Source organism: Podarcis bocagei (assembly GCF_964188305.1).
Source record: "Podarcis bocagei genome assembly, chromosome: 2".
Lineage (NCBI taxonomy): Eukaryota > Metazoa > Chordata > Lepidosauria > Squamata > Lacertidae > Podarcis > Podarcis bocagei.
Window position 1 is genome coordinate 24,200,087 of NC_138126.1, and position 21,174 is coordinate 24,221,260.

The window sequence follows — 21,174 nt, forward strand, 5'->3', positions numbered from 1 at the left end:
TAATAGAAAGGGATACAAAACTACAAAAAAATATCAACATACATGGCATAAAACATGAGCCATTATGGGAAAGAAGAAAGAAAGAAGAAGGAGAAAAAGAAAGAAAAGAAAAAAAAGAGAGAGAGAAACGAGCCAAAACACAAGAAAGCTCGTCTATTGTACGCTTCCGTCAACGTCGCAACAGATTATTCTTATCAATTCTCTCTGTCTGCATTCCATAGAAACCCTCATCTTGGTATCAGGGAACATTTCCCTATGTGATATCATTCTAAACGATGGGAACTGTAGTCCAAAACCAGCTGGAGACCCAAGTTTGGGGAACTCTGCTCTAACCATTAGGCCACACTGGCTCAGACCAGGGTGTTAGAATTCAGACCAGTTCAACATCAAACTAAGCCATGCCCAACTGAACAATATTCTGCAGCTCTTGTTTTCTGACTAGGGAGTGGATGTTTTAAAATTAATAACTACACAGTTGTTTCTCCCCACACCTCTTCTTTTGGGAGAGTAGACTGGCCTCTTGGTTACCACTTCCTTCCTCCATCAAGTAGTACCCGTGTTTCCCCAGTCAGGTCCAGTAATTCAAAGCAACCAAAATATCTACGTATCACCAGCAGCACGAAAGGTTCATTCCCTGAGAAAAGGTACCTTGAAGCTGCACAAAGTAAAGTTGATTATGAGGTAGATTATGACCATTCCTTATACAGTATAGAGATTCTGGGTTACCTGAAGACACAGGCATGTTTCAGCACCAATGATCTTAAGTAAAACAGACCCACAGCAGCAGACCATATTAAGGATCCTCCCATTTCATTACGTCTTGGGAAAACATATTAAGTAGGCTTGCCACACATCAGGAAAATCACTGATACGTCCTGGTTTTGGGGTGCCAAAATGGCGTCGGGGGGGGGGGATATTGCCAAATCGGCAAAATGTCAGGGAAAACACGGATGTGTGGCAACGCGATGGAAAAAGCAGCGGAAACAGTTCCAAAAGCTTAAAATCACTATTTTGTGAGGGGAGGGGTCCCCCAAAGAAGCTCAACAATTTTGGGACCTTCCTAAAAAAAAAAAAAAAGCTGAGGCGTCAGGAATTTTACTTTTTGGAAATATGGCAACCCTGTGTTGAGAAACCTGATCTAGCTGGTCTAGCTCTAGGAGGAGTTTGTTTTCAAATGGGTCTTCAAATGCTTTTTAAGGGACCACGGGTTCGGGTAATCTTTGTCGCACTCTGTACATTTATACGGCCTCTCCCCTGTGTGAAGCCTGAGGTGATACCGAAGATTTGGGCCTGTTGTGACCCTCTTGCCACAATAAACACAGCAGTAGGGCTTCTCTCTGTGGGTCTTCAGATGCCTGTGAATGCAGGACCTTGTTCTGAAGCATTTCCCACATTCGTGGCACTGATTAGGCCTGAAATCTGTATGCATGAGCTGGTGCCTTGCTAGCATTTGAGGGTCCTGGAAGCGCTCCCCACAGGTTTGACATTGATAAGGTCTCGCCGAGGTGTCGGTTACCTGATGTCTAGTGAGGGAATATTTCTCCCCATAGGATTTCCCGCAGTTAAGGCATGTATGTCTTTCTTTGCCAGTGACAACTCCCTCATGACTCAAGTGAGTTGAATTGACCCCAATGGGATCCTGACCATCTAACCCATTAACAGAGTGTTCTTCTAAGTGGGTGCTCTGCTCTTCAGGCAGCAATGAGCCGCAGGTCCTCACACTCCCAGAACTCTCAGGAGGGTTATCTCCCAGAGGAGCTCCCTGAATCAGTCCAGAGTAGGCCGAATTGTCGGTCCACAGGCTGAAATGTCCTTCTGTATCGCCTGTTGGATTGTGAGCAAGCATGGAGCCATCCCCGGAAACAGTTTGGTCACCAGTAACAGGTTCTTCTTGTCCAGTAAGGTCTGAGTTGCCCATCGGCCCAGAGCAATCAGGTGAATTTCCTTCAGCGTGGACTCCCTGGTGCTTAGAGTTTATTGAATTTTCACACCCTGGGTTGACACTTTCGTCGGCATGTCTAGCTTGGTATTTGGGAAGCACTGAGCCATCTCTGAATGTGTTCTTATGTTCTTCTAACCCTTTGGCAGAATTTCCCTCCAAGTGGCTGTCCCAGGCAATACCGCCCACACTCTCAAAGCTCTCCTTCTCCTTGTAGATGTCCTCATGCCCAGAGACCATTGAACCATCAGGCAAGCCAATGGAATTTTCTTCTGTCGTGCTAGCTTCCTCTTCAGCTACGCCAGGACCTCCCCCGCCACTGGTCAGTTTGCCTGGACTTCCATTGGCATGCATGTCCTGGTGCCTATGGAGGGAATATTTTGTCCCGAAGGCTTTCTGGCAGGTAGAGCACTGGTAGGACCTTGTTTTCAAGTGGATGAGCCTGTGTCTACTGAGAGAATTACTGGTTGGGAAGGTTTTCGGGCAGAAAGTGCACTTGTGGAGCGGCCCTTGCGTGTGTATCTCCCGATGGCGAGCGAGGGCGTCTCTGTAGGCGAAGGCTTTCCCGCAAACGGCGCATTGGTAGCGCTTCTCCCCCATGTGCAGCTGCTGATGTCTATTGAGGCAGCTCCAGGTTCGGAATGCTTGGCTGCAAAATGAGCATATATGCAGACTGGGTTGCTCATCCTCGTGGGTTTCCTGATGTTGAGCGAGAGTGTATCTGTACGCAAAGGCTTTCCCACAAATGGAACATTTGTAAGGCTTGGCTTTTACAGTGGGTGGCAAGCATCCATGGAGCACACTTTTAGCGCCAAACCCTTTCGCGCAGCAAGAGCATTTGTGTAGGTCACTTTCTCCTTTGACACAGGCTTTCCGATTGTCAGGGAAGGACCACGCGCAGGAAAAACCTTCCCCACGGCTGGAACTTTTGGCGGGTCTGCATTCTGAGTGGATTCTCTGATGTCTCCTGAGGTTGTAGTGGGTCGTGTAGACTCTCTCGCAACGGGAGCATCTATAGGATCCTTTCTCCCGGGGGGTTTTCAGCTGGTCAGCCGCCAGCGCTCTTGCCTTGAGGTCTTCCCGATGTCCTCTTCTCTGATGGTTAGCATCAGTTTCATCCATTTCAAATTTGGGCTGCACAGGCAGCGTCGAGTTGGTGCAGAGGGGCTTTCCGCAGTCAAAGCACGCCTCGGATTCAAAATCCGCTTGGGTTTTCTGATTTCTAGTGAGTCGGGTTTCTTCCCTGAACGCACCTGCCTGTCCACGCTGCTGCTCTCTTGCATGCACCCTCCAGTGATTAGCCATGGGGCATTCGTGGCTATGCTCTTCTGCATCACTTTCCCTATTTGTGGGGTGGGGCGGCCTCTTTCCAAAGTGGATTTCACAGGGAAGGTATTTATGAGGGTTCCCCTTTTCGTGCATTCTCCAATGTCTGGCATCATCACCCAAACCTTCCTTGCATTCTGAGCATCTGCAAGAACGCTCCATTGTGGGGAGCTCTCCCTGTTTGATTAGAGGAGATTCCTCTACGACCCTTGTCCCATGGTCATGGCACCGGTAGCAGCTTCCTTCGGTGTCGCTCGTCGCTCGATGCAGAGCGAGATCTCTCTCTTTCGTAAAGCCTTTCCCACAGCCGGGGCATTCAAAGAGAGTCGCACCCGAGTGGGCCTTCGCCACATGGCGAACAAGGCGTCTCTCTGCCTCATAGCTTTTCCCACAGTCAGGGCACGAATAAGTTGGCTCATCAGTGTGGCTCGCCTGATGCTTGTTGAAAGAGGCTTTCGTAAAGAAGTCCTCCCCACACTCAGGGCATTCGTAGGGTTCCCTTCTCAAACGACGCTTTTTCGTATGTCCTTGTGTGTGGGCAATGAGTCGACATTTCTCAGTGAAACCTTTGCCACAGGTGGGACATATATAGGGTCTGCTGTGGAGTTTTAGGTGTCTTTTGAGAGTTGACTTCCTGCCATATTTTTTCCCACACTTGAAGCATACGTTCTGGTTCCCTTCTGCATCTATGCTTTGCTGGATGTTTTCGTTACCAACAAGGCCTCCATCTTTTTCGTCGGCAGGACTGTTACTGGCTGTTTGTCCCTGCAAGCGATTGTTCCCACTCTCCCAGGTTTCTTCCCCCATGGAACCAGCATTGGGTTTCCCCAACAGAGATGCCTGTGGTTTTGTGACTCTGGGACCTTCTTCGCTCTTCACGTTTTCATCTTCTTCCTCGCTCATCGGGTCATCATCTGCAAAGGAAAGGAAAAGAAAAATCCCTGAGAAGGCTTGGGAGAGGCTACCAAAAGGAGGCCAGAACATCCTCCCTATGAAAAATGAAATGAAAATAAAATGTGTGTTGCAGGGGGGAAGTGAGGAAATTATTATTATTATTATTATTATTATTATTATTATTATTATTATTATTATTATTATTATTCGGGCCATCTGACTGGGTTCCCCAGCCACTCTGGGTGGCTTCCAACAAATTATAGACATTAAGCACAGTAAAACATCAAACTTCCCTATACAAAATAAAAAAATTCCTTCCTGTAGCACCTTAAAGACCAACTAAGTTAGTTCTTGGTATGAGCTTTCGTGTGCATGCACACTTCTTCAGATACACTGAAGAACACATCCCTATACAGGGCTGCCTTCAGATGTCTTCTAAAACTCAGTTGTTTATTTCCTTGACATCTGCTGGGAGGGCGCTCCACAGGGCGGGCACCACTACCAGGAAGGCTCTCTGCCTGGTTCCCTGTAACCTCACTTCTCGCAGTGAGGGAACTGCCAGAAGGCCCTCGGAGCTGGACCCCTGTGTTGTCTGAATGACTGCAAAGAAGGTATCCTTTCTTGTAACACACAGGTGTTTAGGTAATTAATAATGTTACAATCTCCTAAGATTAATTTATACTTTTATGATCAACATTAGGAAGTGGAGACCACAATGACCATTTGCTGGATGGGATCCAATGATGATTAAGCCTCACTGAATAAGTTTGATAAAGTTGTAATAGTGTATATAAATGAAGATGTGGAATACTTAACATATTAGATTTCCATCGGTTGGGTATCATTGCGATTAGGTCTCTGTAAGAATATTTAATTTTAATTGCCTGAAGATATCAGTATGAAATGGCATTGCCAACAGGAACTGTACATTGTAATCATTGGACTTGACAATGTTTGGACTTGACTATCCTTGGCCTTTACAACAATAAAAACATATAGAAGGTTAATAGTACAGTGGTACCTCGGGTTAAGAACTTAATTCATTCCGGAGGTCTGTTCTTAACCTGAAACTGTTCTTAACCTGAAGCACCACTTTAGCTAATGGGGCCTCCCGCTGCTGCCACCGCGCCGCTGCTGCACAATTTTTGTTCTCATCCTGAAGCAAAGTTCTTAACCTGAGGTACTATTTCTGGGTTAGCGGAGTCTGTGACCTGAAGCGTCTGTAACCAGAGGTACCACTGTAATATGATATGTTATTGCCACCAGGAACTGTGCTTTGCAATTTTTTGATATGACGATTACAGTTTTATTATATATAATGTTATGTTACTTTACAGCCAGTTACGTGTGTGTTGTGGTATTCAGAATACCAGTTTCTGCAGCTGGGGGAAGGGTCTGTGGCCTTCATGTCCTTCTTGAGGAGTTCCTGATGCCCTTCAGAGGTTGTGGGGCTACAAATTCCAATACTGACACGCTGGCCGGGGCCGATGGGAGCTGTAGACATCTGGAACATGATAACTTAGCCACCTCTGATTTGGGGCTTGGAAGGTGATTTTTAGGCTTAAGCTTGAAGATGACAAGTACAATCCTTACCTGGACCAGATAGATCTGAACTATGGATGCTCGCAGGACACCGGTAGGAATTGCACCAAGTTGCTGCTTCTGGCACTTGTTCCGGCAATTGTTTAATCATCTTTTCATCTGCATCACGGCGGAAGCTCTGGAAATCTGGGGCCCAAGTGTTCTGCCCTTGTTCCAGATAGGCAAACAGTCCAGAGGCTTGGAAAGGAAGAGGAGAGAAAGAAAGAAAGAAAGAAAGAAAGAAAGAAAGAAAGAAAGAAAGAAAGAAAGAAAGAAGCAGATGAGTTGTGGATTCATTTCCCTGCTCGCTTTTTCAAGAAAGAGAAAAAGAAAGCCTGGAAGCGGACTCCCCAGTCAGCAAGAGTTCTCTGGGGGGAGGTTGCTGTTCAAGCAATCACTCGGCAGTAAAGTTTTTTAAAAAGAAAACTTGTGAAAACTACAGGTGACAAGCACCATCTAATTGGAAGCATCCCATCCTGTGAAAAGAGGGAAGGGGCAATGCCTCTTTTTAGATTATGCTTGTTAAGACACATGCATTGAACTTATAATCTAAATAACAAAGTCTGTTTCTCCCCCTTTTGGAGTATTGTATTGTTATGTGGAAAAGTTTAAATAGATCATTCATCTAAGGCTGCACTCCTTATGTAATAAGCCTTACTGAACACAGAGGAGGGCATTGCTTCTGAGTAAATATGAAAGGGATGCACTGTACATGTGACTGGTTTTCCTATAGTTGATTGACTGGATTTAAAAGGTTAGAAATATTTGAATGGATTAAAAAGGTAGCCCTGATTAACTAGGCATATCTCATTCTTTTAGCTGATTTTTAGAAAAACTAGGATTGTATATGTTGCCTTCTAATATAAAAAAAACTATCAAGGCAGCTTACATTAATAAAACAATTGAAATATTTGAAGAGACATTTCCCCCTCTTCTCCTTTGAAGTGTTTCCCAACCCATACGTAATACATTCTACTCCCAAATATGAAATAATAACTATTATTAGCCAGTTTAAGGCTGCAGTCCTTTGCACAGCTACTTTGCAGTAAGTCCCATTGAACACAAGTAAGTCCCATTGAACACAAGGGGACTTACTTCCAAGTAAACATGCATGGGCTTGCCTGTACATCCATGATGCAGAAGTGTCTGGCGAGTCCTTAGTTCTGCCTCTCTCACATGCAAACTCCATGGCTTTCATAGGAAACTTGTACGCAACAATTAAACAAAGTCCAGCTCAGTTTAAGTCTGCGGTGCTTAAAAAAACAACCCCCCAAAACGCCACCTCATAACTGGAAGGAACAGGGGGAAATAATCTCACCCATAAAGATGGTGCCGTAGCTCTCCTGCATGGCTTCTCTGTGGAAGCTTCCCTGGTCAGCATCCAGGAGATCCTGCTGGATCTGAAACAAACAGAAAACCCTCTCCTGCTTCGCTCTCAAATAAGAATGCAAGAAGAGCCCTGCTGGGTCAGGATGAAGGCCCAGTACAGTGGTACCTCGGGTTAAGTACTTAATTCGTTCCGGAGATCCATTCTTAACCTGAAACTGTTCTTAACCTGAAGCACCACTTTAGCTAATGGGGCCTGACGCTGCCGCCGGAGCCCAATTTTTGTTCTCATCCTGAAGCAAAGTTCTTAACCCGAGGTAATATTTCTGGGTTAGCGGAGTCTGTAACCTGAAGTGTCTGTAACCTGAGGTACCACTGTATCTTGCTCTCACAGTGGCCAGCAACACATGCCTCTGGGAAGCCCACGAGCAGGACCTGAGTGCGAAAGCTGCACTCTCCACTTGTAGTTCCCAGAAACTGACATTCAGAGCCATACTTCGGACAGCGGCGACAACAAATAGCTGCAGTAGCCAATGATAGCCTTAAGTAGGTTAAAGCGTGCCATGCACCCTAGGCCAACCCCAGCTTCTCTCACCACAAAAGGAACACAAGGAAACAGCAGAGAACCTGCACAAGCAACGCTGACACCAAACCCTACATATAGTAAGTAAAATAGAAACATCGCCACCCGACCCCACCCCCATTCATCTTCCCCGCCCCCCTCCACCTCTTTCCCCCTATTCTTCCTAATGTCTCAACAAATGAAACCAATTTGTAAAAAAAAAAAAAGAAAAAGGTTTTACATGGAGAAAACAATACGAGAGAGAGACATTGCACATACCTGTGTAAATCAAGAAAATCTTTAATAAAAGTACATTAAAAAAAAAGTGCCATTCAATGCAAGAGGGAATCCATGAACTATAGAAGGAGTAGGCAAACTAAGGCCCAGGGGCCAATCGCCTTCTCAATCCGACCCGCGGACAGTCCGGGAATCAGCGTATTTTCACATGAGTAGAATGTGTGCTTTTCTTTAAAATGCACCTCTGGGTTATTTGTGGGGCATAGGGATTCGTTCATTTTCTTTTTCAAAATATAGTCCGGCCCCCCACATGGTCTGAGGGATGGTGGACTGGCCCACAGCTGAAAAAGGTTGTTGACCCCTGAACTATAGCCAGGAGGAACCAAGGGGGTTGTGGGGCCCAGAGCAGTGTGTGTGTATGATAAAGAAACTATGCCTCATCTAGATCTTAAGAGATAGAACTTGCTCGCACTACATGCCTGAGATGCCCTCGAGATATGCTTTCAACCTGAGTGCAGCACTGTTCAAGTTCCACGGGCAATTCCAAGCAACAAGGACTCCATCTCCACCGCAGATTTAAAGCCCTGTCACACCACTGTGAACAGTCATGGCTCTCCTCCCCCCCCAAAAAAGAACCATGGGAACCATAGTTTGCTCAGGGTGCCGAAAGAGAGAAACCCCCCCTTCACAAAGCTACAATTCCCAGAGCTCTCTGAGAAGAGGGTTTGATTGTTAAGCCACTTTAGCTCTGGGAGAGGAACAGCGGTTCCCTAACCAATTCCAGCACCCTTAACAAACTACAGTTCCCAGAATTCTTTGGGAGAATGTTTAAAGTGATATACAGTGGTACCTTGGGTTAAGTACTTAATTCGTTCCGGAGGTCCGTACTTAACCTGAAACTGTTCTTAACCTGAAGCACCACTTTAGCTAGTGGGGCCTCCTGCTGCTGCCATGCCACTGGAGCACGATTTCTGTTCTCATCCTGAAGCAAAGTTCTTAACCTGAAGCACTATTTCTAGGTTAGCGGAGTGTGTAACCTGAAGCGTATGTAACCCGAGGTACCACTGTATGCTACTGTTTTAAATGTACCATGCAGATGGGACCCAGTAATTCTGAAGCATACCACCTTATCTTCCAAAGGCCTCAGGCCGAGCAGGAATTTCACATCCCCATCCCAGTCTGTCAGTGGTTATTTGCCTGATTGGACTCTGCTTTGGCAATTCTCTTCAAAAGCAGCTAGTCTTTGCATAGTCTTGAAGCAGGGCTGAGGGTCTTAATAAGGAACAGAGTGGATATTTTAACTTCCTGGAAAGGGACAAGGGACTGCTGCTACACTGTCACCACCTCCTCCCTCTCTCTAAGGGAACAAATCTATATTTGAAGCCTCTGGAGGAGAGCAGTTTTGTCAGAGAGGCCATCTTTCTCCTTCAGAAGGAGTTCCCAGCCTGCCCCTTTGGAAACCCTTAGCCTCCATCCCACCTCCATCCCACAGCCTTCCAGGTGTATAAATAGAAAGCAAAATAAGATGTGCTGGTTGATTCACAAGGAAAAAGGGAGGGGAAATCCAAAATCCACAGCTAGGAAAGTAGGACCAGCCAGAACAGCATAAAATAAGTTGGCATAAAATTCCAGAGTGTGGTACAGTCAGTGCCGGATTTACGTATAAGCTAAACAAGCTATGGCTTAGGGCCCCACTCTCTTGGGGGCCCCAAAAAGAATTAAAGGGGGGGACTGGGTGTACATTTCCAAAATATAAGATGAAAAACAAATAAAATAAAACCTACATACAGCAACAGTGTTTTGTGTTGTGTAGGCTCCTATGATGTAAGTAATGGGCCCCACATGCTAGCCTGCTCCCTAAAATATCACCGGTTTGCTCATTTCTATATATAGGGTAAAGGGTAAAGGGACCCCTGACCATTAGGTCCACTTGCGGACGACTCTGGGGTTGCGCGCTCATCTCGCTCTATAGGCCAAGGTGCCGACCTTTGTCCACAGACAGTTTTTCCGGGTCATGTGGCCAGCATGACTAAGACACTTCTGGCAAACCAGAGCAGCGCACGGAAACACCATTTACTTTCCCTATTTATCTACTTGCACTTTGACGTGCTTTCGAACTGGTAGGTGGACAGGAGGTGGGACCGAGCAATGGGAGCTCACCCCGTCCATCATGGGGATTCGAACCGCCAACTTTCTGATTGGCAAGCCACAATCTGTTGTTGACAAAGGACAGCTGGACATATAAAGGGCCCCATTACCTTCAGTACCTTAAAGGTAAAGGGACCCCTGACCATTAGGTACAGTCGTGACAGACTCTGGGGCTGCGGCGCTCATCTCGCTTTACTGGCCGAGGGAGCCGGCGTACAGCTTCCGGGTCATGTGGCCTGCATGACTAAGCCGCTTCTGGCAAACCAGAGCAGTGCACGGAAATGGCGTTTACCTTCCCACCACAGTGGTACCTATTTATCTACTTGCACTTTGACGTTCTTTCGAACTGCTAGGTTGGCAGGAGCAGGGACCTAGCAACGGGAGCTCACCCTGTCGTGGGGATTCGAACCGCCGACCTTCTGATCAGCAAGCCACAATTTGTTGTTGACAAAGGACAGCTGGACATATAAAGGGCCCCATGACCTTCAGTAGCTTAGGGTCTCACCAAACCTAAGCTACATGAGTTAACCAAACCCTGAGCTACATGAGTTAATGCTCTGACTCAGGCATAAGACACCTTCCCCTGCTCCTAACCTCAATCCAGCTTTTTTCTTTTCCCCACATTGCTTCGCATTCAGTCTGAGGATGTCACAAACTCTACATTCAGCTCCAGTCTTAAGAAGGGAGTGTAAGGTTGAGAGATGGCCTAGAAGTCCTACAGTGCTCAATGGAACTTACCCACAAGCTATAGGACTGCAGCCCTAGTTGGGGAGCAGTGTGGCGTAGTGGTTAGAGCGTCAAACGAGGAATGGGGAGACCCAGTTTCAAACCCCTTCTTTCAACAGTGAAGCTCGCTGCATGTGACCTTGGGACACTCACCTATTTCTTAACCCAAGGATTAAGAAATAACCCAAGGATCTGCCTGTGGCCAGGCAGATATTTATTTCATTCATATCCTAGAAGTGCGGATTTGCAAGGGACCACGAGGGTCATCTAGTCCAACCCCCTGGCAGTGCAAGACTCTTTTGTCCAACAAACCCACAGCCCTGAGATTAAGAGTCTCCTGCTTTACCAACTGAGCTATCCCAGGTCAGTTTATTGCATTTATATACCATCCTTCCCCCAATAAACTCAAAGCGGCCCCACTCCATTTTATCATCACAATAACCCTGTGAGGTAGACTAACATATGTGTGAGTGGCTAACTCAAAAGTCAGAGTGGGATCTGAACTCTGGTCTCCAGGATCCTAGTCTAGCACTGGAACCATGACACTAATCTGGCTCTCAACATCTGGCCATTGAGTTACTTGAAGGGAAAGTGGGACACGAAAACTGGGTAACTGCTGGATGATTTATTTTCAAAAAGGGACCAGCAATCACCCCCCCCTTTTCCTAGGTGCAACCTGAAGCCTGCAGAACACCTAGTAATCTTCACCCAGTTACGATCACTATCTCCTGGTATACTCCATGTTAAGCTCATGGCTAGATCCTAGTCTTGTGGTTACAACATCATTAGAGCTTCTGCACCCCCTTTGCTTAACATCAGGCCACTAGGAGTTCTGGAGAGCCTAAAAGCTGGCTGAATATTGGGCAACATCCTAGCAAAATTCTGCACAGTATTCGCTTAACCTGCACCGAGTCGCTGTTACGTTCTCTCGCTTTTTTATTATTTTATTGTCTCTCTTCTTCCCCGCTCCCCCCCCCCGCCGCCTAATCTGCTTGAGGCAGGAACCTGCATTTTACTTCATGCAAAACACATGCAGAAAAATAGGAATTCGTTTGCTAATAAAAAACTAACAAACCTCAGCCACACCGTTCACAAGGAGCGCCGTGGAACAGTTCTCCTTCCCACACCACAACCAAGCACAAGCAATTATTATTATTATTATTATTTCGAACTAAGGTTCTCTGCCTGGACTATCACAGGAGTGCATCTGAGCACGTGCAAAGTCCCGCCGGAGGAGAGCCACGCCGCAGCGCAGCCCCACAAGAGTTCCCGTGTTAGAAATCAAGGCCTCTGCTGACGCTTATCTAGAGCAAGAGGCGAACGCAACAAAATCCTTTAAAACAAACAAACAAAAAACCCACGTGGAGGAAAGATAACTCAATTGTACTGGGGATGGAGATTAAGGGGTCTGTTTTTAGGTAGCCCCTCTCCTACGATGGATCAGTGGAACCCCCGCTATCTCTATTTTTATTATTATTATTATTTTGTGCAATGAATGACTTATCCCATAATAGTTGGCAGCATCCTGGGAGAATGAGGAAGGCAGCTGAGCCGCTGGGGCAGTCTTTGGTTTGTCCTTTGCAAAACCGCTTTTCATTTATTGATTTGATTTGTGAGCCGCTCTTCCTCGGAGGATCCCAGGGCGCTTCAGGTCAGAGCAGAAACGAATCGTTAAAACCAAAACAATAACCATTGCTCGCTACTACCTCCCTACCCCGTTGCTGCCCGCGGTCCGATCCGAAGATTCCCCCTCTCCCGTCTCTCTTTTGCAGCCCCCCCTCCCCCGGCATGTATCTCCCGGATTCATTTTACCTGGGAACTGCAGGCGACAGGAGAGTCCTTTTCCCGCACCTTTAACTTCTGCTGGCTCCCATCGCAGGAGGCAAGGGGCCAAGAGAGCAAATCTTCCTCTGTTTAGAAAGAAGAACGAAATCCAGCTGGAACCAGGAGAAAGAGCAGCAGCGAGACGCCTGGCCGCAATAGGGGTCAGAGGCATCTATAGTTCTTTAAAAGCTCTCCCCCACAACGGGGGGAGGCCGGCTGTACAAGCGGCAGCCCCTGCCTTAGGGGTCAGCAGAGACCTCTGGTGGCAAAAGAAACCACCACTTGCCTCCAAGTCCAACGTAGGAAATAACACAGAACACAGAATCATAGTATTGTTCAGTCGGAAGGGACACCAAGGGTCATCCAGACCAACCCCCTGCAATGAGGAATCTCCACTAGAGCGTCCATGACAGATGGCCATCCAACCTCTGCTTAAAAACCTTCGAGGAAAGGAGAGTTCACAACCTCCCGAGGGAGACAGTTCCACTGTCGAACAGCGCTCAGAAAGTTCTTCCTGATGTTTAGCCTGAATCGCCTTTCTTGTAACTTAGAATCATAGAATCATAGAATCATAGAGTTGGAAGAGACCACAAGGGCCATTGAGTCCAACCCCCTGCCAAGCAGGAAACACCTTCAGAGCACTCCTGACATATGGTTTTCAAGCCTCTGCTTAAAGACCTCCAAAGAAGGAGACTCCACCACACTCCTTGGCAGCAATTGCTCGGGTGGCGGTAGGCATTGGTAAGAAGGGGTTAAGAGGATGTGGGGGGGGGAGGAACGCCATCACCTCCCCCCAGTGAGCGAAGGGTGGTCCATTAAAGGACTTCGGGGGGCGTGGCCCTGTCCGAAGCCGCTGGAGCCGGATAGTCGTTAGGACCAATGCCTAAGCCAATGCCTCTCATTCCTGAATTCAATAAAGTTGTGGCCTAATTCGCCCAATTAACCTTATATTATGGTGTCTCGTGTCTTTATTTATCCTGGTGGGGGGCGGGAACTCGCCACGCAAATTCCACTGTCGAACAGCTCTTACTGTCAGGAAGTTCTTCCTAATGTTTAGGTGGAATCTTCTTTCTTGTAGTTTGGATCCATTGCTCCGTGTCCGCTTCTCTGGAGCAGCAGAAAACAACCTTTCTCCCTCCTCTATGTGACATCCTTTTATATATTTGAACATGGCTATCATATCACCCCTTAACCTCCTCTTCTCCAGGCTAAACATGCCCAGCTCCCTTAACCGTTCCTCATAAGGCATCGTTTCCAGACCTTTGACCATTTTGGTTGCCCTCCTCTGGACACGTTCCAGTTTGTCAGTGTCCTTCTTGAATTGTGGTGCCCAGAACTGGACACAGTACTCCAGGTGAGGTCTGACCAGAGCAGAATACAGTGGCACTATTACTTCCCTTGATCTAGATGCTATACTCCTATTGATGCAGCCCAGAATTGCATTGGCTTTTTTAGCTGCCGCGTCACACTGTTGGCTCATGTCAAGTTTGTGGTCAACCAAGACTCCTAGATCCTTTTCACATGTACTGCTCTCAAGCCAGGTGTCACCCATCTTGTATTTGTGCCTCTCATTTTTTTTGCCCAAGTGCAATACTTTACATTTCTCCCTGTTAAAGTTCATCTTGTTTGTTTTGGCCCAGTTCTCTAATCTGTCAAGGTCGTTTTGAAGTGTGATCCTGTCCTCTGGGGTGTTAGCCACCCCTCCCAGTTTGGTGTCATCTGCAAATTTGATCAGGATGCCCTTGAGTCCATCATCCAGGTCGTTGATAAAGATGTTGAATAAGACCGGGCCCAAGACAGAACCCTGTGGCACCCCACTAGTCACTCTTCTCCAGGATGAAGAGGAACCATTGATGAGCACCCTTTGGGTTCGGCCAGTCAGCCAGTTACAAATCCACTGAGTGGTAGCAGAGTCAAGACCGCATTTTACCAGCTTCTTTACTTGACGCCGTTGGTTTGAGTCCTACCTTCTGGGACAGGAGAAAACAAGCATGTTCCACCTGACAGCCCCTGAGATATTTGAAGATGGCTATCACATCTCCTCTTTTCCAGGCTAAACATACCCAACTCCCTCAACCATTCCTCATCAGGCTGGGTTTCCAGACCCCTGAAAACATGCAAACGCAGGCGTCATGTGTGACGGTTCATCACTGATGAGCACGTTTCATCAATGGCTGCACATGCCATTGGAAGTCATTGTATTATAGGTCTCTGTTGTGTTTCTCCATGACATGCACACCAAGTGAGGGCTTCCGTAGAGGTGGAAGAGGTAGCCAACTAGCCTTGTGGCACCTAGAAGATGACCCAATTTGCTGTGGCATAAGTTTGGGACGCGGGTGGCGCTGTGGGTTAAACCACAGAGCCTAGGGCTTGCCGATCAGGTGGTCGGCGGTCCGAATCCCTGCGACGGGGTGAGCTCCCATTGCTCGGTCCCTGCTCCTGCCCACCTAGCATTTCGAAAGGACGTCAAAGTACAAGTAGATAAATAGGTACCACTCTGGTGGAAAGGTAAACAGCGTTTCCGTGTGCTGCTCTGGTTCGCCAGAAGCGGCTTAGTCATGCTGGCCACATGACCCGGAAGCTGTATGCCGGCTCCCTCGGCCAATAAAGTGAGATGAGCACCACAACCCCACAGTCATCTGCGACTGGACCTAACAGTCAGGGGTCCCTTTACCTTTAAGTTTGCATTGGCTAGTGTTTGTCTCCTTGGATTTCAGATGCAGGCAGCAGATGAGCTTCCTCATGCATCTGATGAAGTGCACTTGAATCCACAAATAATAGAACCTGTTAAAAAAACGAAGATCATGGCCACTGGTCCCATCACCTCCTGGCAAATAGAAGGGGAAGAAATGGAGGCAGTGAGAGATTTTACTTTCTTGGGCTCCATGATCACTGCAGATGGTGACAGCAGTCATGAAATTAAAAGACGCCTGCTCCTTGGGAGAAAGGCGATGGCAAACCTAGACAGCATCTTAAAAAGCAGGGACATCACCTTGCCAACAAAGGCCCGTACTGTATAGTTAAAGCTATGGTTTCCCCAGTAGTGATGTATGGAAGTGAGAGCTGGACCATAAAGAAGGCTGATTGCCGAAGAATGGATGCTTTTGAATTCTGGTGCTGGAGGAGACTCTTGAGAGTCCCATGGACTGCAAGAAGATCAAACCTATCCATTCTTAATCAGCCCTGAGTGCTCACTGGAAGGATAGATCATGAAGCTGAGGCTCCAATACTTTGGCCACCTCATGAGAACAGAAGACTCCCTGGAAAAGACCCTGATGCTGGGAAAGATGGAGGGCACAAGGAGAAGGGGACGACAGAGGACGAGATGGCTGGACAGCGTCCTCGAAGCTACCAGCATGAGTCTGACCAAACTGCGGGAGGCAGTGGAAGACAGGAGTGCCTGGCTTGCTCTGGTCCATGGGGTCACAAAGAGTTGGACATGACTAAACAACTAAACAACAACACAGGAGCTCTGCTTTCCTTTGCATCCCATCACACCCCTTACATGGTTAGGATATTATTATTATTTAAATAATTTAGTCAGCATAATCTGGCTAGAACAGAACTGATCCAGAACAGCAATTGTTAGAATCATAGAATCATAGAGTTGGAAGAGACCACAAGGGCCATCGAGTCCAACCCCCTGCCAAGCAGGAAACACCATCAGAGCACTCCTGACATATGGTTGTCAAGCCTCTGCTTAAAGACCTCCAAAGAAGGAGACTCCACCACACTCCTTGGCAGCAAATTCCACTGTCAAACAGTTCTTACTGTCAGGAAGTTCTTCCTAATGTTTGTTGTTTCTTTCTCTCTTGGGTTTCAAACTTCCTACCCTCCAGGAGCCTTTTGCCCTACTGATTTGTCTACTGAGGATCCTTCCTGCTTGCCTAAAAAACAGGCTCAAAATGGAAATGAGCACCATAACCGCAAATTGGTGCATAACAAAGGAGAAATGCCCAGCATTCACCAACAATGCAGGAATCTCTTGGCAGAGACAATAAACTGTGATGCTTCCACTATTTGGATTAACTTCGGAGAAGCTGCCTTCTAACTTCATTGTTGAGTCCAAAATAGAATTTGGGAACTTCTGCGTGCAGAGCAAATGCTCACTCTCTGAGCTACATTCCTTTCCCAAGCATGCAAGCTTGCTTTAAAAATTAAATAAATTGATACTTATTCAAAGATATACCAAAAATACATACCCATTACAAAGTATCTTTTTTATAATATACTGAGATAAAACAGCTACTTAGTCTAAAAGAGAACAAAGTCAGAAGGAAGGAGAGGAAAGGAGAGGAAAGGAGAAACCAGAAGAAAAAGTGAGAGAAAAGGAAAAGAAAGAAAAAAACAAAGAAAGAAAGAAAGAAAGAAAGAAAGAAAGAAAGAAAGAAAGAAAGAAAGAAAGAAAGATAAAAAGGTTAAATAAAAGGAATTCAGATTCTCTGTCCTGCAGCTACATGATAGTCATCCCTTAAGATCCAACCATTCTATTATTATTATTATTATTAGTAGTAGTAGTAGTAGTAGTAGTAGTAGTAGTAGTATTATATCTTCTATAAACCAGTATTTTTGTAATCTTAAAATCCAGAAATCACAAGATCATTCTTTCTTGTATTCCCACTCTGGGAATTGTAGCTCTGCAAGCCGAATCAGCAACGTGTCCTGCTCCAGACATGAAAGGAGTGTTAGAATCGTAGAATTCTAGAGCTGGAAGGGACCCCGGGGGTCATCTAGTCCAACCCCCTGAAACGCAGCAACATTTTTGCCCTACATGGGGTTTGAACCCACAACTTTGAGATTAAGAGTCTCATGCTCTACTGACCAATATACACGCAAGAGGTAAATGCGCCTCCACTTTTCAGTGTGAGCAGAAAGCAGCCAGGAGGTGTCTTTTGAAATGTGTTCTGTTAAGAGATTTACAGTATATACCACCTTTCCAGCACAGCTTTTTTGCAGCTGCTGAGATTCTTTGTGCGCCTGCCTCTCTGTGCATCCTCTCTCTGGGGAGCATCACAGACAAGAGAGAGGGAAGAAGCCCACGCATGCGTGTGCAGAGATACCTTGAGGTTGCTGCAAGAGGCCTGGGGCAAAAGGAACACAAATCTAAATACAGTGGTACCTCAGGTTACAGACGCTTCAGGTTGTTTTGGTTTTTTTCAAATTTTTATTAAGTACAAATGAGAAAACATACATGTTTACAACAAAAGAAAATACAAAAGAAAAAGAAAATACATATGACCAAGGAAAAAAATTAGAGAATACTTTGTCTCTTTTCATATTTACAGTTATTTATATCTCTATAAAATGCTATTCACAATAAAGGAGTGAAATGAAAGATAAGGTATCAGAAAAAAGAAGAAAGAAAAAAGAGGTAAAAGAAAAAGATCATAGGTGAAAAATTTTAAAAGTAGATAAGTATTCACTATACATAGCCGTTCCCCATCTATATTTATATTCAATTGTATAATTTCATCTTGTCCTTATCTACCTTAAATAAAGTGTTGTGTTTTTTTTAAAAGACTTCCACCGTTTGCCTCATGCGTTTTTAATAATCCGTTCGTCAGATCCTCTGTTCTTCATATTTTCCCTTTGGATTTCCTTAAAGTCTCACTTTGTATTTTTTATATTATGCAGAAGATTATTCTAAACACAACCAGATTCCTCCCTCCCTGTACAGTGGTACCTTGGGTTACAGACGCTTAAGGTTACAGACTCCGCTAACCTAGAAATAGTACCTCGGGTTACGAACTTTGCCCCAGGATGAGAACAGAAATCGTGCGGCGGCAGCGGGAGGCCCCATTAGCTAAAGTGGTACCTCAGGTTAAGAACAGTTTCAGGTTAAGAACGGACCTCCAGAACGAATTAAGTTCTTAACCCGAGGTACCACTGTATGGACTAACCATTCTTATTTTTCGAAACGTTATTGGGAGAAGCAGACAAGAGTCTTAAGCAGACAGCAAGGCAAACACTTTTGTATGGTGCTGCCGCTCAGATGCGATCAGACTGCTCTGCCAACAACAGTGTTGATTTCTCCGGCTCTGCTTGTCTTCCTGATAGCTAGCCCAGGTGGTAGAACTGCCTGTCAGCTCCCTCCTCCTGAGCCTGTTTCCCCCTTGAAGAAATCAGCAGGGAGGAGGATGGGGACACAAGTCGTTGGCTCTGCTGGACACTGGCTCTGGCGCCACCTACTGTTCAGCTCCAGCCATCTGCCTTACCAGCCCTCACAGGCACTAGTATCCACAATTAGTGTGTATATGGGGGGGGGTGTTTCCCTCCTCCTATCACCCACTCTGCAAAGGCACCAGTTCCCAGCAGCTTGCAAACCTACCAAGCCACTCCTCCCAATTATTATTATTATTTTAAATACCCCCACGCAGTCCAAACGAAAATAGTTTTTCAGTTTAAGCTGTCCCCCTGTACCTCCAAGAGCAGTTGTAGAATCATTGAGCTGGAAGGGGCCCTCTATTCCAACCCTCTGCAATGCAGCTGTCCCAAGCGGGAATTGAACCTGCAACCTTGGTGTTATCAGCGCCACGCTCTAACCATTCAGGCTACCCTAAGTGCTTGTACAGGCAGAGGGCCTTCTCGGTAGTGGCACCCACCCTGTGGAACCCTCTGAAGGCAGCCCTGTGAAGGGAAGTTGTCAATGTTTGATGTTTTATTATGCTTTTACAGTGGTACATGCTTTTACAGGGTTACATACGCTTCAGGTTACAGACTCCGCTAACCCAGAAATAGTACCTCGGGTTAAGAACTTTGCTTCAGGATGAGAACAGAAATCATGCTCTGGCGGCGCGGCGGCAGCAGGAGGCCCCATTAGCTAAAGTGGTGCTTCAGGTTAAGAACAGTTTCAGGTTAAGAACGGACCTCCGGAACGAATTAAGTACTTAACCAGAGGTACCACTGTATACTTGTTGGAAGCTGCCTAGTGCGGCTGGGACAACACAGTCAGATGGCTGGGGTACAAATAATAAAAGATTATTATTATTATTATTATTATTATTATTATTATTATTATTATTATTATTATAGAATATAGTTGGATTATTATAGAATATAGAATATAGTTATTATTATAGAATATAGTTGGAAGAGACCACAAGGGCCATCGAGTCCAACCCCCTGCCAAGCAGGAAACACCATCAGAGCACTCCTGACATATGGTTGTCAAGCCTCTGCTTAAAGACCTCCAAAGAAGGAGACGCCACCACACTCCTTGGCAGCAAATTCCACTGTCAAACAGCTCTTACTGTCAGGAAGTTCTTCCTAATGTTCAGGTGGAATCTTCTTTCTTGTAGTTTGGATCCATTGCTCCGTGTCCGCTTCTCTGGAGCAGCAGAAAACAACCTTTCTCCCTCCTCTATGTGACATCCTTTTACATATTTGAACATGGCTATCATATCACCCCTTAACCTCCTCTTCTTCTCCAGGCTAAACATGCCCAGCTCCCTTAGCCGTTCCTCATAAGGCATCATTTCCAGGCCTTTGACCATTTTGGTTGCCCTCCTCTGGACACGTTCCAGTTTGTCAGTGTCCTTCTTGAACTGTGGTGCCCAGCACTGGACACAGTACTCCAGGTGAGGTCTGACCAGAGCAGAATACAGTGGCACTATTACTTCCCTTGATCTAGATGCTATACTCCTATTGATGCAGCCCAGAATTGCATTGGCTTTTTTAGCTGCCGCGTCACACTGTTGGCTCATGTCAAGTTTGTGGTCAACCAAGACTCCTAGATCCTTTTCACATGTACTGCTCTCAAGCCAGGTGTCACCCATCTTGTATTTGTGCCTCTCATTTTTTTTTTTGCCCAAGTGCAATACTTTACATTTCTCCCTGTTAAAGTTCATCTTGTTTGTTTTGGCCCAGTTCTCTAATCTGTCAAAGTCGTTTTGAAGTGTGATCCTGTCCTCTGGGGTGTTAGCCACCCCTCCCAGTTTGGTGTCATCTGCAAATTTGATCAGGTTCAGCAATATCAGAAGGGACCCCTTGGCTCTAGAACAGGGTTTCCCAAACTGGGCTCTCCAGCTGGTTTTGGACCACAACTCCCATCATCCCTAGCTATCAGGTCCACTGGTCCAGGGATGATGGGAAATGTAGTCCAAAACCATCTGGAAACACAAGTTTGGGGTCGCGTTCTTTTGGGTCCTTTCCTGGCCCCTCCCTTCAGTCCTGGCTGCGTGCCCATCAATCTCTCGCTCCCCATCGCTGTCTTTCCCCCAAACTCCCCCGGGAGATCAACCCACTCGGATGGTCCCGGCCAGGATCCCGGCTGCAGCGGCGGCCATGGCTGCTGGCTCGGACGGCACACGAAAGCGCTTCGGGCAAAGGAGCGACTGGGCTCCGCCTGGCAGCTGCTTCCGCGGCGCTCCACGTTGAGGCAAAGCGGAGAAGGAGGGAAGCAGCCCAACGAGAAGCGGGATAGGAGGAAGGCGGCGCCACGATGCCTGGATCCCCCTCGCCAGCTGCCGGCCGAGCAGCGCGACGCCTCCCGGGCCGCGGCGCCGCATCCTTTGGCGAGGGAAACAGGAAGAGGCTGGCCGGAGCCACAGCTGGGAAGGGTGGAGCTGCCACCGGCAGCAGGGATGGCGGGGGGGCGGGCTGTTAAAAAAAG

At 46.7% G+C, this 21,174-nt stretch overlaps 1 protein-coding gene across 1 annotated transcript; it reads right to left on the reverse strand.

The window, feature by feature from the left end:
• Positions 1 to 190: 190 nt before the first annotated feature.
• LOC308579694 (uncharacterized protein) lies at positions 191 to 21,070 on the reverse strand (the record flags this gene model as incomplete). Its single annotated transcript, XM_081180630.1, has 4 exons — positions 191 to 4,179; positions 5,753 to 5,938; positions 7,059 to 7,140; positions 20,807 to 21,070. 4 exons carry the CDS (start codon positions 21,068 to 21,070, stop codon positions 1,154 to 1,156), a joined length of 3,558 nt encoding a protein of 1,185 aa, XP_081036756.1. The 3' UTR covers positions 191 to 1,153.
• Positions 21,071 to 21,174: the final 104 nt, after the last annotated feature.